Genomic DNA, 23,409 nt, shown 5'->3' with positions numbered 1-23,409 from the left:
AAAATAAAATAAAATCCTCCTTATTGTAATCTAGCCTCAGTATTCTTATCTGTAAATTAGTAGTGCTAGTAGATATTTTATGGTGGCAATTAAATGAAAAATCCATTTATTACAGCACCCCAGCCTTTAGAGATTCTGATTCATTTGTTTTAGGCTTGGGTTTTGTTTTGTTTTGTTAAGTGTATTTATTTATTTTTGAGAAAGAACATAAGCACGGGAGAGGCAGAGAGAGATGGGGAGAGAGAGGATCCCAAGCAGGCCCTGCACTGTCAGCACAGAGCCTGAAGCGGGGCTCAAACTCACCAGCCGTGAGATCATGATCTGAGCTGAAATCAAGAGTCAGATGCTTTACTGACTGAGCGACCCAGGCTCCCAGGTTTGGTATTTTCTTTAAAGCAGTCAGAGTCATGAACCACTAGTCTGCATTATTATAGGTCTGCTATTCTGACATGCTTAGTTGCCTTTAATTTTAACAATTTACCTATCTCCTCCTATATCCCCCCTTGCTATTTTCCCAACACTCCCTTTTTTAATTGTTTGGACTCCTTATCCTTGGAGGAAGTAGGAGATGAAACTGATTTTGTGATTTACTGAGAGATGTAGGGGGAAATAGGTGGAGGAGTCCAAATGTAAAGTAATGATCTTGTCCCGTCCCCCTGCCATTTGTTCTGCACATTTTCTTTCTTACATCTTCGTGTAAAAACACGGTTTTTCCTTTTCCCCCCTGTGGAAAGGCTTCTTGGCATTGAGGAAAGAGAATGAGCTTTGTTGCCAAACAGACCTGGGTTTATTCTCTCAGTTCTACTATTTACTGACATCTTAATAATTTCTTTATCCATAAAATGGGGACCAATAATACCTTCCTTGCTTTCTTCCTTGTGGTGATTAGAGATGGTGTAAATTAAGCACTTAAAAAGTTGCTAGCTCAATGAGTAATAGCTCTCATTGTCATTTTGTGATTTGGGAGTCTCTTAGGAAAATGAAAGACATAGCCAGGAACTACAACAGCAGGCTTATACATGTGCCGTCCTCATTTGTGACAGTACCAAGATGATGCTAACAAGTAGTATTGTGAATTTTAAAAGTTAGTAATCTATAACAAATTTAGTTTATTTATTGGTTATTAAGAATTTCAATTAAAAAGTTTTGAAATCTCTAAAAATTTGGAGATAGAGAACTTTATCCATAATGCTACGGATCTAGTAATTATGGTTAAGACTTTTGGATCATGATTTGGAAAAACACCAGAAGAATCTTGCCGTCTAAGTGATAGCTGCAGAAGCCAAATATATTTTAAGAACCATAAATATAATGGAAAAAGTGCTATACTGAGAGGAAGCAGTAAAAGAATAGGAGAATTAATCATTAAAGGTTTCCTAAGGAAGTGATTTTTTTTTTTGAAAGAGGTCCAGTTTTTATTTCTTTAAAGGAGAAATACTTTAAAAAAAAAACAACCATATTTTTTTTTTTTATTTGCATCCAAGTTAGTTAGCATATAGTGCAACCATGATTTCAGGAATAGACTCTTTAATGCCCCTTACCCATTTAGCCCATACTCATATTTAAGGGTCTCTTATGTTTTGTCCCCCTCCCTGTTGTTATATTATTTTTGCTTCCCTTCACTTGTGTTCATCTGTTCTGTGTCTTAAAGTCCTCATATGAATGAAATCATATGATATTTGTCTTTCTCTGACTAATTCCACTTAGCATAATACCCTCTAGTTGATCCATGTAGTTGCAAATGGAAACATTTTATTCTTTTTGATTGCCGAGTAATACTCCATAGTATATATATACCACATCTTCTTTATCCATTCATCCATCGATGGACACTTGGGCTCATTCTATACTTTGGCCGTTGTTGATAGTGCTGCTATAAACATTGGGGTGCGTGTGCCCCTTTGAAACAGCATACCTGTATCCCTTGGATAAATACCTAGTTGTGCACTTGCTGGGTTATAGGGTAGTTCTATTTTCAATTTTTTGAAGAACCTCCATACTGTTTTCCAGAGTGGCTGCACCAGTTTGCATTCCCACCAGCAGTGCAAAAAAGCATCCTCACCAACATCTGTTGTTGCCTGAGTTGTTAATGTTAGCCATTCTGACAGGTGTGAGGTGGTATCTCATTGTGGTTTTGATTTGTATTTCCCGGATAATGAGTGATGTTGAGCATTTTTTATGTGTCTGTTGACCATCTGGATGTCTTCTTTGGAGAAGTATCTATTCTTGTCTTTTGCCCATTTCTTCCCTGGATTATTTGTTTTTTGGGTGTTGAGTTTGATAAATTGTTTATAGATTTTGGATACTAACCCTTTATCTGATGTGTTGTTTGCAAATATCTTTTCCCATTCCATTGGTTGCCTTTTAGTTTTGCTGATTGTTTCCTTTGCTGTGCAGAAGCTTTTTATTTTGATGAGGTCCCAATAGTTCATTTTTGCTTTTGTTTCCCTTGCCTCTGGAGACATGTTGAGTAAGAAGTTGTTGCTACCAAGGTCAAAGAGGTTTTTGCCTGCCTTCTCCTCGAGGATTGTGATGGCTTCTTACATTTAGGTCTTTCATCCATTTTGAGTTTATTTTTGTGTATGGTGCAAGAAATGGTCCAGGTTCATTTTTCTGCATGTTGTTTTCCAGTTTCCCAGCACCACTCGCTGAAGAGACTGTCTTTATTCCATTGGATATTCTTTCCTGCTTTGTCAAAGATTAGTTGGCCATACGTCAGTGGGTCCATATTCTGTTCCATTAATCTGAGTATCTGTCTTTGTGCCAGTACCATACTGTCTTGATGATTACAGCTTTGTAATGCAGCTTGAAGTCTGGAAGTGATTTTTGTTTTAAGCTGAATTTTAAAATGCTGAGTTTATTTAGAAAGAAGCAAGGTATTTCAGATTCAAAGATGGAATAAATACAAGATTTAAAAATAATGAAGATAAAACTGTATTAAAGAACTCTAAAATTACAAAAGATTTTCTTCAGTATCCATTTCAGCCTAAAACCAGTGAAGTGCAGTGGTTCATTGTGTCAGCAAACTAACTTTAGGACTATGCCTAGAGATATTTAAAGTAGGATTACAAAAAGACCTCCATTTTTCTTTACCAGCCTCCCTCTGGCAACATTGTAAGCATGCTCTGTAACTTGTGAGTTGCTATTTTGTAACCTATAATTTTGCAAAGCCAGAATCACAGGTCAAAGAGAATCTTAATTTAGGTCAGAATAGAATGAGCCACCTTCTTTCTAGAGTAATGCTAATTACTGTTTTGCTTTGTGTTTTTTGGAAAAGTTTGGATTTTAAGATTTATGTATGTTTCCTAAATTGTGGGAGATCCTGGAGGGTTTTTTTGTCTTACTTTATGCTTTTTGGACAAAACTGAGAAACTAAAGACTGGAGGCTGTGTTGAAGCTGTTGTGGTATCTTTTGGAGAAGTGAAAATTGAAGGAAGGACAGTAACTGAAAGTGAAGTATGATATATTTCAAAACTTAAGGCCAGATACGTTCTGCAATTGGTTTCATTTACTGTGTAGTGGCTTGTTCGTTTTGTAAATTGGTCTTTTCATCCTCTGGGGGAAAAAAAAAACTAGCAAACCCAACAGATGTATCTTATTTTGTTTGTTGTTGTCTCTGACTATTTGTGATCTTTCCACTTTTCCCTTTTCAAAATGATATAATGAATCTTTTCAAGAAACAAAATGACCAAAAAGATTAAGAAGATTCTTTTTCCCTGTAAATTTTAACCATAATTTTAAATATGTTCCCATCCCTACCAAAACAGATCTTTAAACCCTAGATAGAGAAAATCATGTTAATGCTACATGTTTTGTTTTGTTTTGTGTTATCCTTAAAATTGTTGAAGGTGCTTAAACTTTTTTGCCTGTGTAAATTTGACATTAACTCATTTTCAGATGGAAAATTAGCCCTTCATGATAAGACTATTAACCTCTCTTGGAGATGGCTTTGGAGTAAGTTACTCTAGCAAACCGGGGCCTTGGAGATTTGGCCTCCTGTGGTTTCTCTTTCTGTCAGCAGTTAACAATATTTATACATATGTATTACTCTAGAGCAATAAAGTCATTGGCTTGAGAACACTAGACAGATTATAGACATTAGAATTTCCAACACTAAGTCAAATCTTTGAAGACTGAATATGTTATTTAAATCGAATCATATGGGGGTGCCTGGGTGGCTCAGTCAGTTGAGCATCTGACTTCCGCTCAGGTCATGATCTCGCGGTCTGTGAGTTCGAGCCCTGCGTCGGGCTCTGTACTGAGAGCTTGGAGCCTGGAGCCTGCTTCAGATTCTGTGTCTCCCTCTCTCTCTGCCCCTCCTCTGCTCATGCTCTGTCTCTCTGTCTGTCAAAAATAAATAAACATTAAGAAAAATTTTTTAAAAATCGAATCATATGAATTTGCTGATATTCAGCCATTTCTTGACCTATAAAAATGGCAGTTTGTATAATTCAGGTTAATAGCTTAGTTGTTCTTAAACTTTTCCATTAAACTAGTATTCTTCCCAGTAGAAAGGAGTGACTTTTTTTTAAAAGAAGCCTAGAAAGGTTTGTCATGCTTAGAATTTCTCTGAAGTTTCACGTTTTATCTTGAAACACTATTAATTTTGCCTTCTAGTGCATATTGAATGCATATTTATTTTAGTATAAAATGATGTGTTAAGTTAATATCAGGGGAAATGGTTAAGTAAAATTTTATCCTCCAATACAATTCTGTTGGCACTCTGCTGGGGTTTTCCCACTTGGAGAGACACAGTGCCTTAGAATGGTAGGACTGTACCTTAGGGCCTTAGGTCTAGTACACAGTACCTGCTTTTCTCAGTATAGACTTGAGGGATGAAAATTATGACTGAGTCACTGGGAGTATCTGGCATACATAAAATACAAACAGTTATCACAAAGGAAGTAAACAGTGCCTCAGAGAAATGTGTGGTCTAAAAAGCATTGAAGGGCATTTGTAAGCTTAGTTCAACTATTGGTTTTATGTTAGCATATATAATATTTGACGGTAAAGTAATATTCATGTGTATATTTTTAAAATACAGAGTAAGTGGCCATAACAGGTACATGTTACTGTTTCTCCATGAGACAGCTTACTTAGGTCTGGAAATTACCATTGTGCTGTATTTTGATTAATACTTTAGGCTGCATTTTATTCATTGAGATTAATAGTACACACTAATCTTATTAGATATCCTGAGAAATCGTTTGGGTAACTTTTATTCCTAGATTCTCAAACTTATTAAAGTAAGGAATTTGGTGCTCAGTTTTTAGGAAACAGTACGATGGTCTTTTGTTCCATGCTATCCACAAATTGTCTACAAGTTCTACGCTTTTTAAAAATTTGATTTGAAGGCATCTGAGGGGCTTGATTGAATACTTGAGTGGCAGGATAGTATGTAGTGGTTAAAGCACATGTATATAGAGTCAGATTGCTCATGTGTATGTCCAGGTTCATTGTGACCTTAGGAAGCTGCTTAGTTTCTCTGTGCCTCAGTTTCCTCATCTAAAAATAGCTAGCTGCCTCATGAACAGTTCTGTGAATTATTCAAGAAAATGTAAAGCACTTATAGTAAGTTGCCAATAAATGTTAGCTTCTGTCAAAAATAATGGCAAGCATTACAGTGGGAGCTGTAGTTTTACGAATTTTTTTTAAGTAGCATAATTGTTGTTTGAAAAATATATTGTAATATATGTTCACTTTTAATAAACTAATTACTTTGTGATTGCAACAGAAACATAAAAATGGGAAATAAGGGAAAATTAGAAAAATAAGCAGACTCCACATACATATAGTTCTAGGGTGTGATTATATTAAAACTTGTAGTAGATTGACTGCATTTGTATTCGTCTACCTAAAGTGAAACTTCAGGTAGTAATAGGAACATCTGTTATTTGCAGAAAGCATTTGCTTATCCCATTGATAGTGCATATGTGGAGATCACAGGTGCATTTTAGACTTTGATGTTTAGATGTGGGATTACTTGGATGAATTTTCTACTTTTAGGAGTAATTTATGAGAGGAATGTATTGAAGACATTGGAGATAACTCTGTGCCCTGCTTATGGTCTCAAGCTTTTTACTGAATTATTTATTATTGCATTGTGTTAGCTATTTTGCTTCTTGATAGATCATTTTACACCACAATATTGCTACTGCCTAAGGAAAAAAAAGTCTCTTCAGCAGTCCTAATGACCTCTAAAAAGGGTAATTTGATTCTTAAGATAGAATTTTGACTTGCCGTGGTGGTTATAAGAAATTTTCTCTATGATATTGAGGTAATATTTTTTCCTCATGCAATCATAGATATTGAATGCAAACTTGCCTTTCATCTTCTGTATACTTAGAAGTTTTCTTCCAGAAATTGTTTCTCTAGTATTTATTAACTTTATAATTATTTGTGTGTATTTTGGTCAGGTGGCTTCGATAATTTAAGGAGGGTTTAAAAATTTTTTTTATTAAGTTTATTTATTTTTGAGAGAGAGCACAGGGGAGGGGCAGATAGAGAGGGGGGATAGAGGATCCAAAGCAGGCTCCTTGCTGACAGCAGGTAGCCTGATGCGGAGCTTGAACCCATGAACCACGACATCATAACCTGAGCCAAAGTCAGACACTTAACCAGCTAAGCCACCCAGGCTCCCCAAGGAGGGTTTTTAAGGCAAGAATCTAAAACTTCATGTCTCTGTAAAAGTGAATTTGTTAGCACCATTGTTTATATTGTTCTTGTTCTTTAAAATTGACATTTCCAAAAATAACCTAATATTTACTTTTTTTTCCTTTTTTTTGAGGACTGTCAGCACTGGTTATGGGTGGTATCCAGTAGGCAGGCAGAACTCACTGGGAGGGGACAACCGAGATGGCTAAAGCAGCACACTGGGTTGGTGGGTATGGATTGGTAAAAGCTGTCTTTTGGGCTCTGGGGCAGCATCATAGTCAGAATCTAGAATATTAGCCCAAACCAGAGGGACACAAGCAAGATAAAGAGTAGGAGTTAAAAACTTAACATACCTGGGGGCACCTGGGTGGCTCAGTTGATTGAGCGTCCGACTTAGCTCAGGTCATGATCTCACAGTTTGTGAGTTTGAGCCCCGCATCAGGCTCTGTGCTGACATCTCAGAGCCTGGAGCCTGTATCGGATTCTGTGTCCCTCTCTCTCTGCCCCTAACCCACTCGCGTTCTGTCTCTGTCTCTCTCAAAAATAAATAAACGTTAAAAAAAAATATTAAAAAAAAAACCTGAAGAAGTCGGCAAGTAATGTAGGTGAATGTGGCAGCTGTGGCCTGCTGGAGAGTCCCTCTCTTAAATTCAGCCATTTGTTGCTGTATGGGGATAGGGACCCAGGTTTTTGTGTAGAATCTTACATTTAAATGTTAGTAAGTCATTTTTTCCACCGATAAGTTACAAGCTAAATTTGGCCAACAGGGTACCAGTTTGTAACTACTGTCTCTTAAGGGGGCTTTTTTCAAGTTTATAATAATTTTGATGATCTGAAACTACAGATAATTTTATATCAGTAAACTCTCTGGGAGTAAAAAATGAATAAAGGAAAGAAAAGCCTTCCCCATGTCTCCCATCTGATTTTCTAATACATCTTTACTTCTCTCTAATACATCTTTGGCTTCTCTATAAAAGATTGAGATTTATTTGGGGGAATATTAGCTATGTATTAATATCTCTTAGTTTAATTACCTGTAGCATTCTGACTGTATTTCCATGCAATTCTAATTATCTGTTTCTATTTAGCTGGGAGTTTTGTATAATACATCAAATTTATTTTTGATACATTATTGAACAGGTACCTTCCCTATTTAGTGTTCTTGATGATAGTTGTCTTTCCTTTAAGTAGTAGTGATGATTTTTTTTTTTTTTAGTGTTTATTTGTTTTTGAGAGAGAGAGAGAATGTGTGTGAGCAGGGGAGAAGCAGAGAGAGAGGGAGACAGAGTATCCAAAGCAGGCTTTGTGCTAGTCACAGAGAGCCTATCAAGGGGCTCGAACTCACGAACCGTGAGACCATGACCTGAGTCGAAGTCAGACGCTGAACTGACTGAGCCACCCAGTGCCCTGATGATTATTTTTTAAAAACCAGCTTGTGTGTTTTTTCTTAAACTTTTTCCCTTGAAAAAAAAATTTAAAGTAAACTCTGCCCTCAAAGTGTGACTCGAACTCAGGACCCCAACATTAAGAGTCTCATGCTCTACCACGTAGCCAGCCAGGCATCCTGCTGTGTGTTTCTTCATTTCTTAACTAATTCTTCCAACTTTCTATTGTGATCTTTTTAAAAATACAGAAAAAAATGAAGAATAGTGAAATAACTGTTCACATACCCACTATCTACATAAAGCTGTTAAACATTTTGGGGCATTGGGTGGTTCATTCGGTTAAGTGTATGACTTCTGCTCAGGTCATGATCTCGTGGTCTGTGAGTTCAAGCCCCATGTTGGGCTCCATGATGACAGCTCAGAGCCTGGAACCTGTTTTGGAATCTGTCTGTCTGTCTGCCCCTGCCCCTCTCTTTCCCCCTCTCCCCCCCTCCCCCTCCCCGACTCATGCTCTCTTTTGCTTTCAAAAAAAAATTTTTTTTAAAAAGCTGTTAGCATTTTACTATATTTTGTGGCTAATTGATTTACTTATTCAAAAATGAGTTGCAGACACGCTGCTTTACTGCTATAAATTTGAGCATGCTCCTAAAAATAAAAGATTCTGTAATCAGAATGTCATCTTACAATTGTGTGTGTGTACACTTACATGTTATTTATGTTCTGGAAAGCGTATGCCCAGGACATGCTCGTGAATTAAAACAAACAAACAAACAAACAAACAAAATCTTCTCTTTTTTAATTTGCTACAACAGGAGTGAAGGCTACTTTGGATCTGGGTCATAGCAGATATGATCTTTATTGCTACAATCCCTGGGCACCATCCATCCAAGTACCTTCAATAATAGGACTTTGCTTTCACAAGGTTCACGGAAATAAGGAGACTATTCTGATAGAGATGAGACTTTTTCCTAAAACTCCTAGCTTCAAGCTACACAGAATAGTAGGCTAGGGGAACAGATGCTGATAGGAATAAGTCCTTTTAAATTGCTAGGTAAAAGACAAAATATATGCCCAGGGAGATATAGAATTTTAGTAGGAGGTCTGGATATTTGGTCATTTGTTGATATGTACTCATGACTCATTTTATTTTAGTGAAAGGGTATTTATCCTACAAAGAAAATGGAAAACTAATACTTGAATAGCCCAACCTAAAAATTTTCAGGATTTTAATGAAATTTCTCTTCTGTTTAGCAAGTTTTTGTATCTGTATATGAATAATGCCTGAATGTCTGTTTTGTCTGCTCTCTAAAAAAGGAGTCAAAGGTGGATTTTGTGTCATTGTTAAGAGTCTGGGATTGGTATTTCCCAGTTTCACCCCAGAGCTATTAGAAAAAATATTGTCACTTTAATTATGCTTTTGTGTTTTCTGTGGAAGATTCAGTATTATGATTGCCTTCCTTTTTACTCTCCTTTTAAAATATGTTCTTTTCCTCTATTACAGATTTCTTTCTTAGGTATATCAACTGAAGTTTAATGAGAAGAATTGTGACCAGCTAGGAGAATTTTCTGCAAGGAATGGAATTAGCTCATAGCTTATTGCTGAATGAAGAAGCATATAATCAACTAGGTGAAGTTCAGAGGGCAGAATTTATTTTTGATTGGTTGAGATATTTGGAGAAGCTCTTGCTGGCAACCAGCAGGGTGGGTAAAATTGCAAAAACTGTTTTTGTGTGTGTTTTTTTAAAATGCTGGATAATGTTTAGTTCCTTTGGTTTGCTTTTCTACTTCTGCCCAGAATAACCTAAATTAGCTTTCAAATGGTATACCTTATTGAGAGTTTATAATGAAATATTACAAGAAGTTTGTTCTTTCAAAAAGCAGGAAGAAGTCAGCCAATATTTTTTATATTAAAATATGTATAAAAATATAAACTATGAACCACATTTTATTAGATTTCATTTTCATTATCATGTTCACCTTCATATGCATGAAGCCCTTGTGTAAGATATTGCTAAATATTGTAATGGGAGTTTTAATTTTTTTTTTTTTTCCCAACGTTTATTTATTTTTTTTGGGGACAGAGAGAGACAGAGCATGAACGGGGGAGGGGCAGAAAGAGAGGGAGACACAGAATCGGAAACAGGCTCCAGGCTCCGAGCCATCAGCCCAGAGCCTGACGCGGGGCTCGAACTCACGGACCGCGAGATCGTGACCTGGCAGAAGTCGGACGCTTAACCGACTGCGCCACCCAGGTGCCCCTGTAATGGGAGTTTTAAAAAGTTGTGAGCTCTTTAAGGAGAATGTAATTGGAAAAGTCTTTTAGTAAACATATTCACTTTTAAGCTTATGAAATAAGTACCAAAAAAAAAGACACGCTCATATTTTCACCTGTATCCAGCATTTGTTAACGTTTTGTCATATTTGACTGATTTACCAAGCCATGTGAGGGGGTTTTACACCTAAATACTTCTGCATACATCTACTAAAAATGAGGATATTCTCACAATATCATATGCAATGCAAAAGCGGTCCAGAGACACAACTCATGGAAACATTTGGAATTTAATAAGGCAAAAATCCATACACTAACAAATACTTCATTGTAGAAGCTTAGACCTTAGTGATCACCTGAGTACCGTTACTGCTGTAATGATACTCTGTACTCCTTTTTCAGAGAGCAGACAAGTAAAATGGAGTAACATTACTGGCATTAAATGCATAAGTTTGCAAAAAGAAAATTGCACTAAGCTTAGAAAAAGATCTAAGTAAAACAAATAATTATTCATGACAAGGTCAGCTTTAGTGATCGATTATACATTGCTCATGTACATATACATATGGCAGAGGCTTAATAGTTAGAATACAACTTTGCTCTACCTTTCACTAGAAAAAGATTTAGAAGAAATAGAGCCTTTGTCTTTCTTTACAGAGACTCCAGTGTATATTGGCCCAGAAATTATTTTTTAGAGATATCCTCAGGGCAACGAACTACCTGTTCGTGTGGTGTAGATGACTACATCACCAACTGATCTGTAATTTTTAGTCAAAATAATTTTGCATTTTTCTAGAGTTTTTAATTCTTAAATATATGAAAGAAAAATCGTATTAGAGGATTACATGTAATTATGTTGACTTTGAATTGTCTTTTTGTTACCTTCCTTTCTAGAGTGATGTAAGGGAGAAACAGAAGACTCTGGTAGAACAGCTCCTATCTTTGTTGAACAGCTCTCCAGGGCCTCCTACCCGCAAACTGCTGGCTAAAAATCTCGGAATTCTTTATAGTATTGGCGACACGTTCTCTGTTTATGAGACAATCGATAAATGTAATGATCTTATTCGTAGCAAAGATGATTCTCCAAGTTATCTTCCCACTAAACTGTAAGTTAAATATTAAAATTGAACATAAAACAAAATAGTGCTTCCTTGTGGTATCATTTCTCTAAAGAACCCAAACTACTTGTACCCAAACTGAATACAAATTATTTCACTCATTTTTTTAAATCTAACTTTTAAAAACATATAACATTTTTCCACTGACTGTTCTAAAAAATATTTTAGGCATATTTGAAGTCTTGATTTGGGAATCAAAACTCTCACTAAAAATTTAGCAGTTGAAGGCTCATAAATATAGAACACAAACTGGTGGTTGCCAGAAGTAAGGGATAATGGGGGGACAGGTGGAATAGGTGAAGGGGATTAAGAGGTACAAACTTACAGTTATAAGAATAAATAAGTCATGGGGATGAAAAGCACACCATAGGGAATATAGTCCATAATATTGTAATAGTTTTGTATGGTGACGGCTAGTGACTGCATTTATTGTAGTGAGCATTTTGTAATGTTTATAATTGTCGAATCACTGTACACCTGAAGCTAATGTATGTCAACTATTAAAAAAAAGTGTTTAAAGATACATACAAAAAATCTTAGCAGTTGAGTGTTTAAGAAAAAGAGATTTTAAATTCTCCACATCTTGGGTGTTCTTTCAATTTGTTAGTTCTTATTAGTAAAAATTAATAGTAACTACAATATAGAAAAATACTCTTCTGAGCTCCTGAAAAAAAACAGCTTAGAATTTTTCAACGTATTATTCAGTTCATTTTTTCATCTGTTATTTTAGAGAAGGCAGCTTGCCATGTATGGTTCCACAGTAGTTATTTTACAGAAATTTTTGTTGATCTTTTAGCTTATAACAGGATATATCTTCCCATACAGGTTTCAGACTACAGACTTGATCAAAACATTATTTCCTATTTTACTTATCTTTTATCTTTAAGAGTATCTTTGATTATCTAATAATATATGTAGGTCAATTGTATGAAAAATTACTTTATAAAATTTGAGGGAATGGAATCTTTGGGCTGAGGTTTAGATTATTTGAAGATACATCTTTTTAAAATTCTTGTTATTGAAAGTATAATTATTTGATACTCATGCAAGTGTTATGCCTTAGGATTTAACTGTGGAGTCGATTCTGGGCAATTTTATCTTTTAAAGGTAAAATTAAATAGTCACCTTTAATAGTCTAAGATTTTTTTTCCTTTTTTTTTCCCTTGTGACTGATTTCTAATTTAAATGTTGTTTCAGTGCTGCTGTGGTATGTTTGGGTTCCTTGTACAAGAAGTTGGGGAGAATCCTGGTTAACACCTTTACTGATACAGTGGGGAATATTCTTAAAGCTATGAAGAGTGCAGAGGTGAGTGCAAGTTCAACCAAAGAATAAAAAGGTAGTGTTATATAGGTTTTATGATTTCTTGAACCAATAAAATTTCTTTACATATGATAAGCATATGTAGGTATGTATATAAATTTATCCATAAAAATATTTCTGGGAGATGCACATAGGTACTTGGTATATTGAATCTTTATTAGAAAGCCCATAATGTGCGATTATAGATAAATTCAGGTAGGCAAAAATTAAGGTATTTCTCTGGCTGACCCATCCCTGCTTCTTCTTCTCACATCACCTTTCCCCAGTACTGCTTACTAGTACTACAGCAAGTACTTGTCAATAAGGGCAAGCTGCTCCTCCTCCACTTACTCGCTGTCTCTCTTTCAAAATAAATAAAAATAAACTTTATTTTTTAAATGTTTATTTATTTTGAGAGAGAGAGAGTGTGTGAACAGGGGAGGGGCAGAGAAAGAGGGAGACCCAGAATCCGAAGTAAGTTCCATGCTTTGAGCTGTCAGCACAGAGCCTGACACAGGGCTTGAACCCATGGAACATGAGATCATGACCTGAGCCAAAGTGGACGCTCACCTGACTGAGCCACCCAGGGGCCCCTAAAAATAAACAAAAAAAAATGTTTTTAATATAAAAATGTCATACCAGTTCTTGTTCTAACCTTACCTAGAAAAGAAGTCTAGAAAACAGCTCTGAAATAATTTAGAAAAATGCTGTCTAGTTAAACACATTTTTTTTAATGCACCAAGATACAACATTGGAAAGTTCAAATGTAAAATATGCTAAATTTTGAGAAGAACATAGCTGATTTGGGGTGCCTGCCTGTCTCAGTAGCACAGGCAACTTGCAATCTCAGTGTTGTGAGTTCAAACCCCATGTTAGGTGTAGATGTTACTTAAAAAAATAAAATCTTAAAAAAAAAAAGAACATAGCTGATTCAAGAAGTGATGCCCATTATATAATACTGGTGATAGAATCTACTCAGGAATTCACTTCTGAGCAGTGGTTTGCTGAAAGATTAAAGAAAGTGATTTAGCAGAAGAGATTGTTCGCATCTTTAATCTTTTGTTTTTAGAGGAAATGTTTGTAAGAACTTTTATCTAGTGAGGAATGACCACTTTAAACTTTTTTCTGACTTCACTCCCATTAGTTAAGCTGTCTTCTTTTCAGGCCCTGTAGTTAACAGAGAATTGCTGTATAGGTTTCTGAAATTGTAAAGTTATTGCTAAGGATTTTATTTCTTCTTATTTTTGCCTTTATTATTTAGTTGATCAGGTACCACAACATGTTGGATATATCAAAAGGGTTCCCACCTTTGATCCACACCTTTCAGTAATAGACAACATAAAGATGGGATAGAAAGAAATTTAGAAGTTTCACCTTAGGACCCATTTTGTTATGTCCACCTGTAATTATTCACTATTGTGCTCCTTTGAACAAAGATATTCAAAAATGAATATATAAATTAAAAACATCAGGGACACCTGGGGTGGCTCAGTTGGTTAAGTGTCATACTCTTAATTTTGGCTCCGGTCATGACAAAGATGAACGAATATGTTCATATATCTTTAAACAGATAAAATAAATTAATATTCCTATGAAAAGGATACTTGATGTTGATCTTGTCTTCTCTCAACTTTAGTTATCTTTAGTGGCCTTAACTTCCTGGGATATAGAAATCATTTGGGGGCATTTAGTAAAACATCAGTAACATGAGGAGCTACTATTTTTTGTGTGTGTTTACTGTGTGCCTGGCACTGTGGTGAATGTTTTCCCCACAAGGGTTTATTTACTTCTCATACTGGCTCTATGGGGTTCATCTTATCCTCATCTTATAGATGGAGAAATAAGTAGGAACAACTTAAAGCCACACAGGTACTAAGGGTCAGAGCCAAGATTCAGTCCCAGGTCTTTTTAAGTCTGAAACCCAGACTTGTCCTCAGGGTTAAACTACTTGACTCATTAAATGATGTTAAAAGCTATGAAATCTGAGCATGTACTATAGGTCAGGTACTATTCTAAGTACTTTACCTGTAGTAACTTGTTTGATCTCCACAATAGCCTTTGAGGTGGATACGTCCATTTAACAGATGAAGAAACAGTTTTGTCCAAGGTCACCCACCTGCTAGGTGGCAGACCCTACACTCTTACCATATTGCCTCATAACAGCAACCATTTATTGAATGCTTAACAACATGCAAGCTTTGTGCTAGGCACTTTTCATATAATTTCATTTAATCTTCACATCAACCCTTTGTATTGTGTTGAAATGTAATATAGACAACACTTTTCAAATAGTAAACAGTGCATAAAATAACAGCTGTTAATGTTGGGTGGGTTGGTTAGTGTACACAGATAGGTAAGTGTTTTACTAATGTAGGAGGTAAATTTTGATGCTAAATGCTGCTTTTCACAGTGAATTTCTTTTCTTACTATTTAAATTTCTTCTTTTTGGTAGTCTCAAGGTCGATATGAGATTATGCTGAGTCTACAAAATATATTAAATGGACTAGGAGCTGCTGCTATACCTTGCCACAGGGATGTTTATAAAGCTGCTAAATCCTGCCTAACAGATAGATCCATGGCTGTTCGTTGTGCTGCTGCAAAGGTAAATGGTCTAATAAGCAGAATTTCTCAAAATAAATATAAAGAAAATTAAATTAGTTTATCCCTGTGAAAACACTAATAACAGCCACATGATCCTAAAGCTACAACCTTGGCAATCAGCTGAGACTAATCTTATGTTAGTATATGAGGAAACTGAGGCCCAGAGAATTCTATGGATTTCCCAAGGTTCTTCAAGTAGTTCACAGCACATTGTTGGAGGGTGGGGAATTCATGTTACCAGACTCTAAGTATTCCTTTCAGTCTACCATGCTTCTTCTCTGTAATTTTGTAAACTAAATTTTACATGTAAAGTTTACATTATTTGAAAGAGATCTGTTCTTATCATGCCTTTTTTTTAAGTCTAGGATTTAGATTTTGACATTTTAATTTCTTTTGAATATGTCACTTTTTGCAAGCTAGGAACAGAATCAAACTAAGGCAGTCTAGTCTTCTAAGGATCCAGGCCAAGTCTTGAGATCCTGTGCAGAATTATCATGCCTTCTTAATGTAGTTGGTTAGATAGTATGGTAAAGTTGTTGTAATCATTGTCACAATTGCTCATAGCTGACAAATTTGTTCTAAAGACATTTTTCCTAGCCTATTGAGTCAGAATGGATTTTCCTCCCACCCTCTGTGGACACATTGTTTTATATAATATAACTTTTATGACTTTTAATAAGTACTCATTTTTTGTCCCTGCAGTCATTGTTTACATACTTTAAATTTGTATATCATTTTTGTTAGAACTTGATAGTTTCTACAACTCATATAGCTCTGAACCTGACAGTTAACATTTTGTTGTTCATTAATGTCTCTTTTTCCAATTAAATAGTGTCTCCTTGAACTTCAGAAAGAGGCCATCTTTATGTGGAGTACAGACCTGGATAGTGTGGCCACACTATGTTTTAAGTCCTTTGAAGGTTCCAATTATGATGTGAGGATTTCAGTTTCAAAGCTACTAGGCACGGTGTTGGCTAAAGCTGTAATTTCTAAACATCCAGGAGCAGGTAAATTTATATAATTATTTTCATAATGTCTTATAATTTTTTCCCAGTTGGTTTATACAAATATAAGGGAGTATTACTACTATACAATATTAATTCTGAAGAGCTGCAGGATATCTTAGAGATCAATTTTAGTTTATAAACATTGCTAAAGGTCCCAAGATTTCATTTTTAAACAATTCAGTAAAAATTTGAGGGAAAAAAATGAACTCTTTTTTTTTTTTTTTTTAATTTTTTTTTTTTCAACGTTTATTTATTTTTGGGACAGAGAGAGACAGAGCATGAACGGGGGAGGGGCAGAGAGAGGGAGACACAGAATCGGAAACAGGCTTCAGGCTCTGAGCCATCAGCCCAGAGCCCGACGCGGGGCTCGAACTCACGGAGCCTGAGATCGTGACCTGGCTGAAGTCGGACGCTTAACCGACTGCGCCACCCAGGCGCCCCTTTTTTTTTTTTTTTTTTTTTTTTTTAAAAATGAACTCTTGAAGAAATACACTTTAGTCATTGTCTTTCTTTATACTATGGTCTTTGCTTTTTTTTTTAAAAGTAAATTGTGAAACATTATCTAATAATAGATATGATCTGTATCTTAGTTCTTTTTTTAAGCAACATGCATTTGATTCCCTATTTTTGGCTTGCCATTTTCTAGGTCGGTGTAAGGGAACAATGGTAAAAACAATTGGTAAATAATTCCAAACAACAGATATTTGAAATTCACCATACTTGGACAATTTGTTTTTGTTACTTTTTATTCCCTCTTCCTACACTTATAGGCAATGAGCACAGATGGGATATTTTTGAAAACAAGAATTTGCCTGGATTTAATCAACAGTGTATGTAAAACATTGATGAGTAGTTGAAAATTTGCTTTATCATTCTGTCTCCAAAAAATAAACAATCTCACACAAATGAAAATGTGATTGTTCTGTAGAACCTTGCTTCTCAAATATTTGCAGACCTGTAGTATCAGCATCACCTCGAAGCTTGTAAGAAATGCAGAAACCCAGGCCCCACACAATTTACTAAATCAAAATTCTCATTTGAACAAGATCTCCAGATAATTCATAATGCACATTAAAAGTAGAGAGGCGTTGCTTAAGAAATCATTATCATTATATAAAGGGAAATTGTTTTTTCTAAAGCCAGTGTTTCTTAACCAGGGATGGGAGAGGACAGTAAGCACAGCATATCACAGTCACATGGGGAACATTAATAAACTACAGTCCCCTCATTCTGAGATTATAAGTAAAATTTATAATAAATTTTTATTTTCATTACAGTTTCTCTAATCTTACAATTCATTAAGACTTTCTTACTTATCGGGTGGTGAGGAAAGGGTGAATAGGAACAGGAAGAAGCCACACACAAAAAAACCCAAACCATAAAAAAAGTTGTTCAGGACAGTTAGGAGTTTAAATCTTAAGCCACCTAAAAAATTAAAGTTAGAAAACATGTTTAATGTCTTTTGAATTAATCCTTTTGAAAATGTGGATTGCTCATTTCTATAAATGCATCATTAGTGCTGGCACACAGTTGCAGTAAAAAAAGCAAAATGTAGAAATGCATAAGAAATGTGAATAAATAAGTGTATATGCTTTGATGGTAGCACTAAACTAATGCTAGTGTTTTTGTAATCAAATTGAGCAAAGTGAAGAATCAGCTTCATCCACACTAAGAAATCTTTAGGATTTAGCCTAATCTTTTGTTAGAAATTCTGTCATCTTGTGTCAATAAATTCTAGCCTGCAAATAATCGAGTTATTTTTGTACCACTAAGAAGTGATCTAGGTATCATAATAGAGTTTTTAAAGGTGGGGACTAATAGCAACATAGTGCTGAATAATTTAGAAAACCAATGCATTGGAGGTTTATATACTCAACCATAATACACAAAGGTTATGAAGTAGAGAACTGAAATGATTTTCCTAGTAAAACTAACAGGCTTCATTCAAACAGGTGGTATGTTGCTCCAAGGGACTTAAAAAGCAGGGATTGAGTATGACATTTTCCTATCATTGGAACGAGTTGTAGGAATTGATGTGATCTTTTAATATCTAATTTAATATTGTAAAACCTTCATTTGTAAGCATAATTCGTTCCGGAAGCATGCTTGTAATCCAAAGCACTTGTATATCAAAGCAAATTTCAAGAAACATTGACTCAGTTGTGATCACGTGATATTTAGCATCATGTACTACTCGTATTGCAAGACATCACTCATGTATCAAGTTAAAATTTGTTAGAAATGTTTGCTTGTCTTGCAGAACACTTGCTGAACAAGTTACTTGCAATCCAAGGTTTTACTCTATCATTCTCTTACCTGCTCAAGGACATTGCCCTAGGAAGTCTCTCCTCTTATATCAGCTTTTCCCTCTCTATTGGATTATTACCTACAGAAACATGATTTTGTTTCTCCCATCTTTAAAAAAAATAATAAATCCTTTTCTGTCTCATTTCCCAGTGAGCTGGAGGTCCATTTCTCTTCCTTTTGCAGCAAAGTTCCTCCGAAGAGTTCTTGATACTGTCTTTAGTTTCTCTCCTGCCATATTTTTCAAACCCACTTCAGTTAGGATTCTCCTCATTCACTCCTTCAAAACTGCTTTTTTTGTTAAGGTCACCAAAGACCTCCATGTTCATTCATTCATTCAGTAAATATTTGTTGAGTGTTTATACTTGGCCAGTATCTTTTCTGAGTACATGGGTTATGTCATTGAACAAAACAAATCAAAAGTGCCTATTTTGAGCTTATATTCTAATACTCCACCATGCCAACATCAGTGGGCAGTTCTCAGTTGTCTCACTTGACCTTTCAGCAGTATTTAACTTGGCAGATCCTTTTCCTCCTCTTTTTTTCACTTGCCTATGGGACTTCATTCTCTCTTGGTTTTCCTTCTTCCCCACTAGAAATTCCTGTTCCATCTTTGATGATTCCTTATCTTTTTACAGAAGAAGCCCCTTACCTAGTACTTGGTCTTCTGCAGTGTATGTATGTGCATCCTCTTGGTGATCTTACCCAGTTTCGTGGCTTAAATACCATCTTTCAGGGATTCTTGGATTTGTATCTTTAGTCTGGGCACCCAACTCTCATATCTAGCTGCCCCTTTGACATCTCTTTGGAAGTTTATTTGATGTTTCAAGTGAACTTGCCCTAAAGCGAATGCCTGATCTCACCTCCCCTAGAAAATATACATACCTGTTCTACTTACAGGCTTGCTAATCTCAGTTGATGCCAATTCTATCCTTCCTTCCAGATGTTCAAATAAAAATTTGGAAAGTCACCCTTGACCCTTATCTCTCACACTCAATAGCTTTTCTACCAGACAATCTTCAAATGTACCCAGAATTGAGACACCTTTAGGATTGGCTAATGATGAGGCTGATGCAGGAATTACCTGAAGATGAGCTTGGAACTTATTGTTGTGCCAGAAAAATAAGGTGCTTCCACTGGCCAGCTCCTTGAAGACAGACCCACTGGTGACATCCAGGACTGTTAAGCAAAATTAATAATGACAGAAATTTATTATAACCTATTAAATAAAAAATAATCTATGAGTGCCTACTGAGAATAAAAGAGAAAGTTCTTTTCTACAGTAAATGCTAACTAATAAATATTGAAGGAATGATTGTTAGATAATGACCTTTTGCAGTCATTATAGTAATAATTTATGCAGGTAGGAATCCTCTGTACATAGTTGGATGAAAGTTTGATGGGTTATAGCATATTTATACTGTCTTAAAGGATCACCACACAGGCTGCATAGTAATTACGAAAGGAAAGTTGATATTTTACAGTGGACAGACCTGGCAGACAAACCTCATTCATGTGTTCAAAGATCATAACACCAATGTAGGGACAGACTAACAGTGCATTTTAATGTTATACATTGAAAAGGATTATGGCATTACTTAATGTGGTTCTCCTGCCAAAAATTCTGAGGAAATACTAGACAAACTCAGATTGAGTGCTGTTCTATAAATGTTTTCTTCAAGAATGACAAAGTGATAAGGAAAATATGGTAACTCTAGGTGAAGGGGACACGGGAGTTTATCTTACAATTCTTGCAGCTTTTTTTTATAATGTACTTTTGAAAAGTTTTGAAATAAAAACTTAAAAATACATATGTATGTATATCCAACTTCACTCTTCTGCAGCCACTTTGATCTAAGCCACCATCGTCTCTTGCTTGCATTACTGAGTTGCTTCTAGTGGGTTTTCTTGTCTCAGCACAGAAGCAAAGTGACAGATTATATCACTGCTCTGCTTAAGGTCCATCTTTAGACCCACTCACTTCATTCACATCCTTATAATAATGATCTACAAGGTTCAATGTCTTCTCTCTCCCCATCCTTATACTCTAGCCTGTCTCATACTAGATTCCTCCACTGCTCTGTTCATATAACTCTACTTGAACCCATTGGGCATCATATCCTTCTGAAAGGCCTTTTTGCCCTACCTATTTGTTCTGCCTAGAACACTTTTTCTCCATATATCTGCATACCTGATTCCCTCACTGTCCTCAAACAATGTTTAGATGTCACCTTTCCAATGAATCCTACCTTGACTACCCTATTTATTTTTAAAAATTTTTTTAAATGTTTTTATTTATTTTTGAGACAGCATGAGCAGGGGAGGGGCAGAGAGAGAGGGAGACACAGAATCTGAAGCAGGCTCCAGGCTCTGTGCTGTCAGCACAGAGCCCGAGGCAGGGCTTGAACTCACAGACTGTGAGATCATGACCTGAGCTGAAGTTGGACGCCTAACCGACTGAGCCAGCCAGGCATCCCTTGACTACCCTATTTAAAACTCACAAGCATTTGGGGCACCTGCGTGGCTCAAGTCATTTAAGTGACCGACTCTTGATTTTGGCTCAGGTTGTAATCTCATGTTTGTTCAAGTCCCACATTGGGCTTTTTGCTGACAGTGCAGAGCCAGCTTGGGATTCTTTCTCTCCCTCTCCCACATGTTCGTTCGTTCTCTCTCTCTCTCTCTCTCTCTCTCTCTCCTCTTTCTCAAAATAAATAAAACAAACAAATAAAAACCAAAACACAGACACTTCCCCCCAGTGTTCCTGAGCTGCTCTATTTTTTTGCATGGCTTTAATTACTGCCCAGTATACTATATATTTGGTCATTTATTATGTTCATTATTCTTTCCTTCCTAGGATTTATGATCCATGAGGACACGGATTTTATACTGTTCACTAATGTTTTTCTCCCAAATGCCAATATAGATTTTCATTTGTTTCAGATAGTTACTTCCTCCTTAGCCTAAGGAGTAGATTTTTTGTTCATAATTTTGATTAATGGAAGTTTATTTCCCCACTGTGTATGACTTGAGCCAATAATGGTGTCAGAGCTCATGACCATCGTTATTCAGAAGAATGAAAGGGAGAAAATGGGTTCTTTTTTTTTTTTTTTTCCTGAGACCTCTTATTCCCTAGATATTCACAGGTAGAAATTCACCTATGTCAAACTGCAGACAAACTTGAAAGTAAATATTCTGCCTTAATTAATCTCTTAATTATTGTAGCCAACTGAGGGCCAACTGAGCAAATTAGTAATATTTAGCTTTGATTTCTCTACAGACTGAGGATAAAAAAGTTGTGCCTGCAGTTGAAAATTTTTAAAAAATAGGACATGTTGGTTAACATGTAACATTTAACATGTAATATTTCAAAAGAATTTTTGGAAAATGAGGGGAGTTTATGTTTTTTATTATAGAGGATGGTTAGCCTTTTAACTTCTTTGTGGAAAAGAGGGTAGTAGGGCATAATCTCAAAGTGGCTTAGTGTTTAAGATGTCATTGACATGATACTTCAGAATCTGTTATGATTTGACCTCTGAACCCTTGTATAACTTTGTGTGTTAACGCATGTAATGTCCTGTCAGTTCTGCATTTTGTTTGGATTTTTAGTTTATTTTTGTTACAGTTAACATGTTAACCAAGATCATACAAATCAGGGTCATGCATTAAAATTTTAGTCTGTAAAGTACGAATCACATGTTTTGTTCTTTGTTATAGCAGCCTCACGTCAAAGCATGCGCAGAGTATCTCTGGAGGAAGTTCTGGAATTACTAGGAACAGGGTTTCTCCGTGGGAGTTCAGGATTTCTTCGAGCCAGTGGAGATATGCTGAAAGGAACCAGTTCAGTCAGTAGGGATGTTCGAGTTGGAGTTACTCAGGTTAGAGTCACATATCAGTTATCTACGTGTAATGCTCACTGGCCTCTCTAATAAGGATATTAGTATCTGCATATTCCAGGCATAAATGATACTGTGCAGGGTCATCACTTATGCTCTCATATTTATAAAATAGACATGGTAAGGCTACAACACTCTTTAAAAGCTACATTACAAGTAAGAGAACCGTAGTTACCTAAAAGCCAATGAAATAGGCTATTACTCACAATGTGTCTTTAGTTCCTAATAGAAATTTTTATTTCCTTTGAAATACAAACAACATTTGTTTGTTTCTAGGCCTTATGCTTTCATGTGTCTTGTGGTTTAACATGTTTTCCATTGTGCTTTTGTGTGCTTTTACATTTCAGATATAAGGTACACGTTAGGTATGTATCACTCAGTATGGGTAATATTGTATTTCCATTTTATGTGGTTTCAACTCCTAAGTAAAAATCATAGCATATAATCTAAGTTAAACCTAGGAAAAGTATCTTAGAATAAAACAACACAGAGGTCTCTGAATTATCTTGTTTTCTAAATGCCCTTATGGTTCAAAGTGAATGTTGTTAATTCACATATGTTCTCATTGTTTTATACTGTATACAGATGTTAGAGTTCTTGAGAATGTAAGGTATCCCAGTATAATTGTAAACTGAGTATTTCTAAAAGAACAGATTACATAAGAAATCTACTGTCTTTGTATCTCTGGAGTAAGACCAGCCATTAACATTCATGCAAGTAAAGAGCAGTGATTCATCACTGTAAAGTTTCCTTTCACATTTCTGGACCTAAATTCCCTTAGAGTTAGGGTGTTGGAATATATTTAATTCTTACAATGTGTTCATGTTTGATTTGGCTTTTCTTGTTCAGAATCTTAAAGAGCTTGAATTTGTTCA

General features: G+C 35.7%; 1 protein-coding gene across 1 annotated transcript in view; it reads left to right on the top strand.

The window, feature by feature from the left end:
- The window catches only part of HEATR5A (HEAT repeat containing 5A), a 121,160-nt gene that overhangs the window by 6,002 nt on the left and 91,749 nt on the right, over nt 1-23,409 (top strand). The window contains exons 2-7 of the mRNA XM_047075579.1: nt 9,541-9,740; nt 11,206-11,417; nt 12,627-12,735; nt 15,182-15,331; nt 16,163-16,337; nt 22,356-22,516. Of these exons, the coding sequence (XP_046931535.1) occupies nt 9,615-9,740; nt 11,206-11,417; nt 12,627-12,735; nt 15,182-15,331; nt 16,163-16,337; nt 22,356-22,516 (933 nt within the window). The 5' untranslated portion in view covers nt 9,541-9,614. The remainder of the gene's footprint in view (nt 1-9,540; nt 9,741-11,205; nt 11,418-12,626; nt 12,736-15,181; nt 15,332-16,162; nt 16,338-22,355; nt 22,517-23,409) is intronic.

The sequence above is a fragment of the Lynx rufus genome, unplaced genomic scaffold, assembly GCF_022079265.1.
Source record: "Lynx rufus isolate CCGP_SWC_20201006 ecotype Redwood Valley unplaced genomic scaffold, mLynRuf1.p SCAF_13, whole genome shotgun sequence".
In the NCBI taxonomy this organism is placed as follows: Eukaryota; Metazoa; Chordata; class Mammalia; order Carnivora; family Felidae; genus Lynx; species Lynx rufus.
This window is presented reverse-complemented; position numbering and strand designations above follow the sequence as displayed.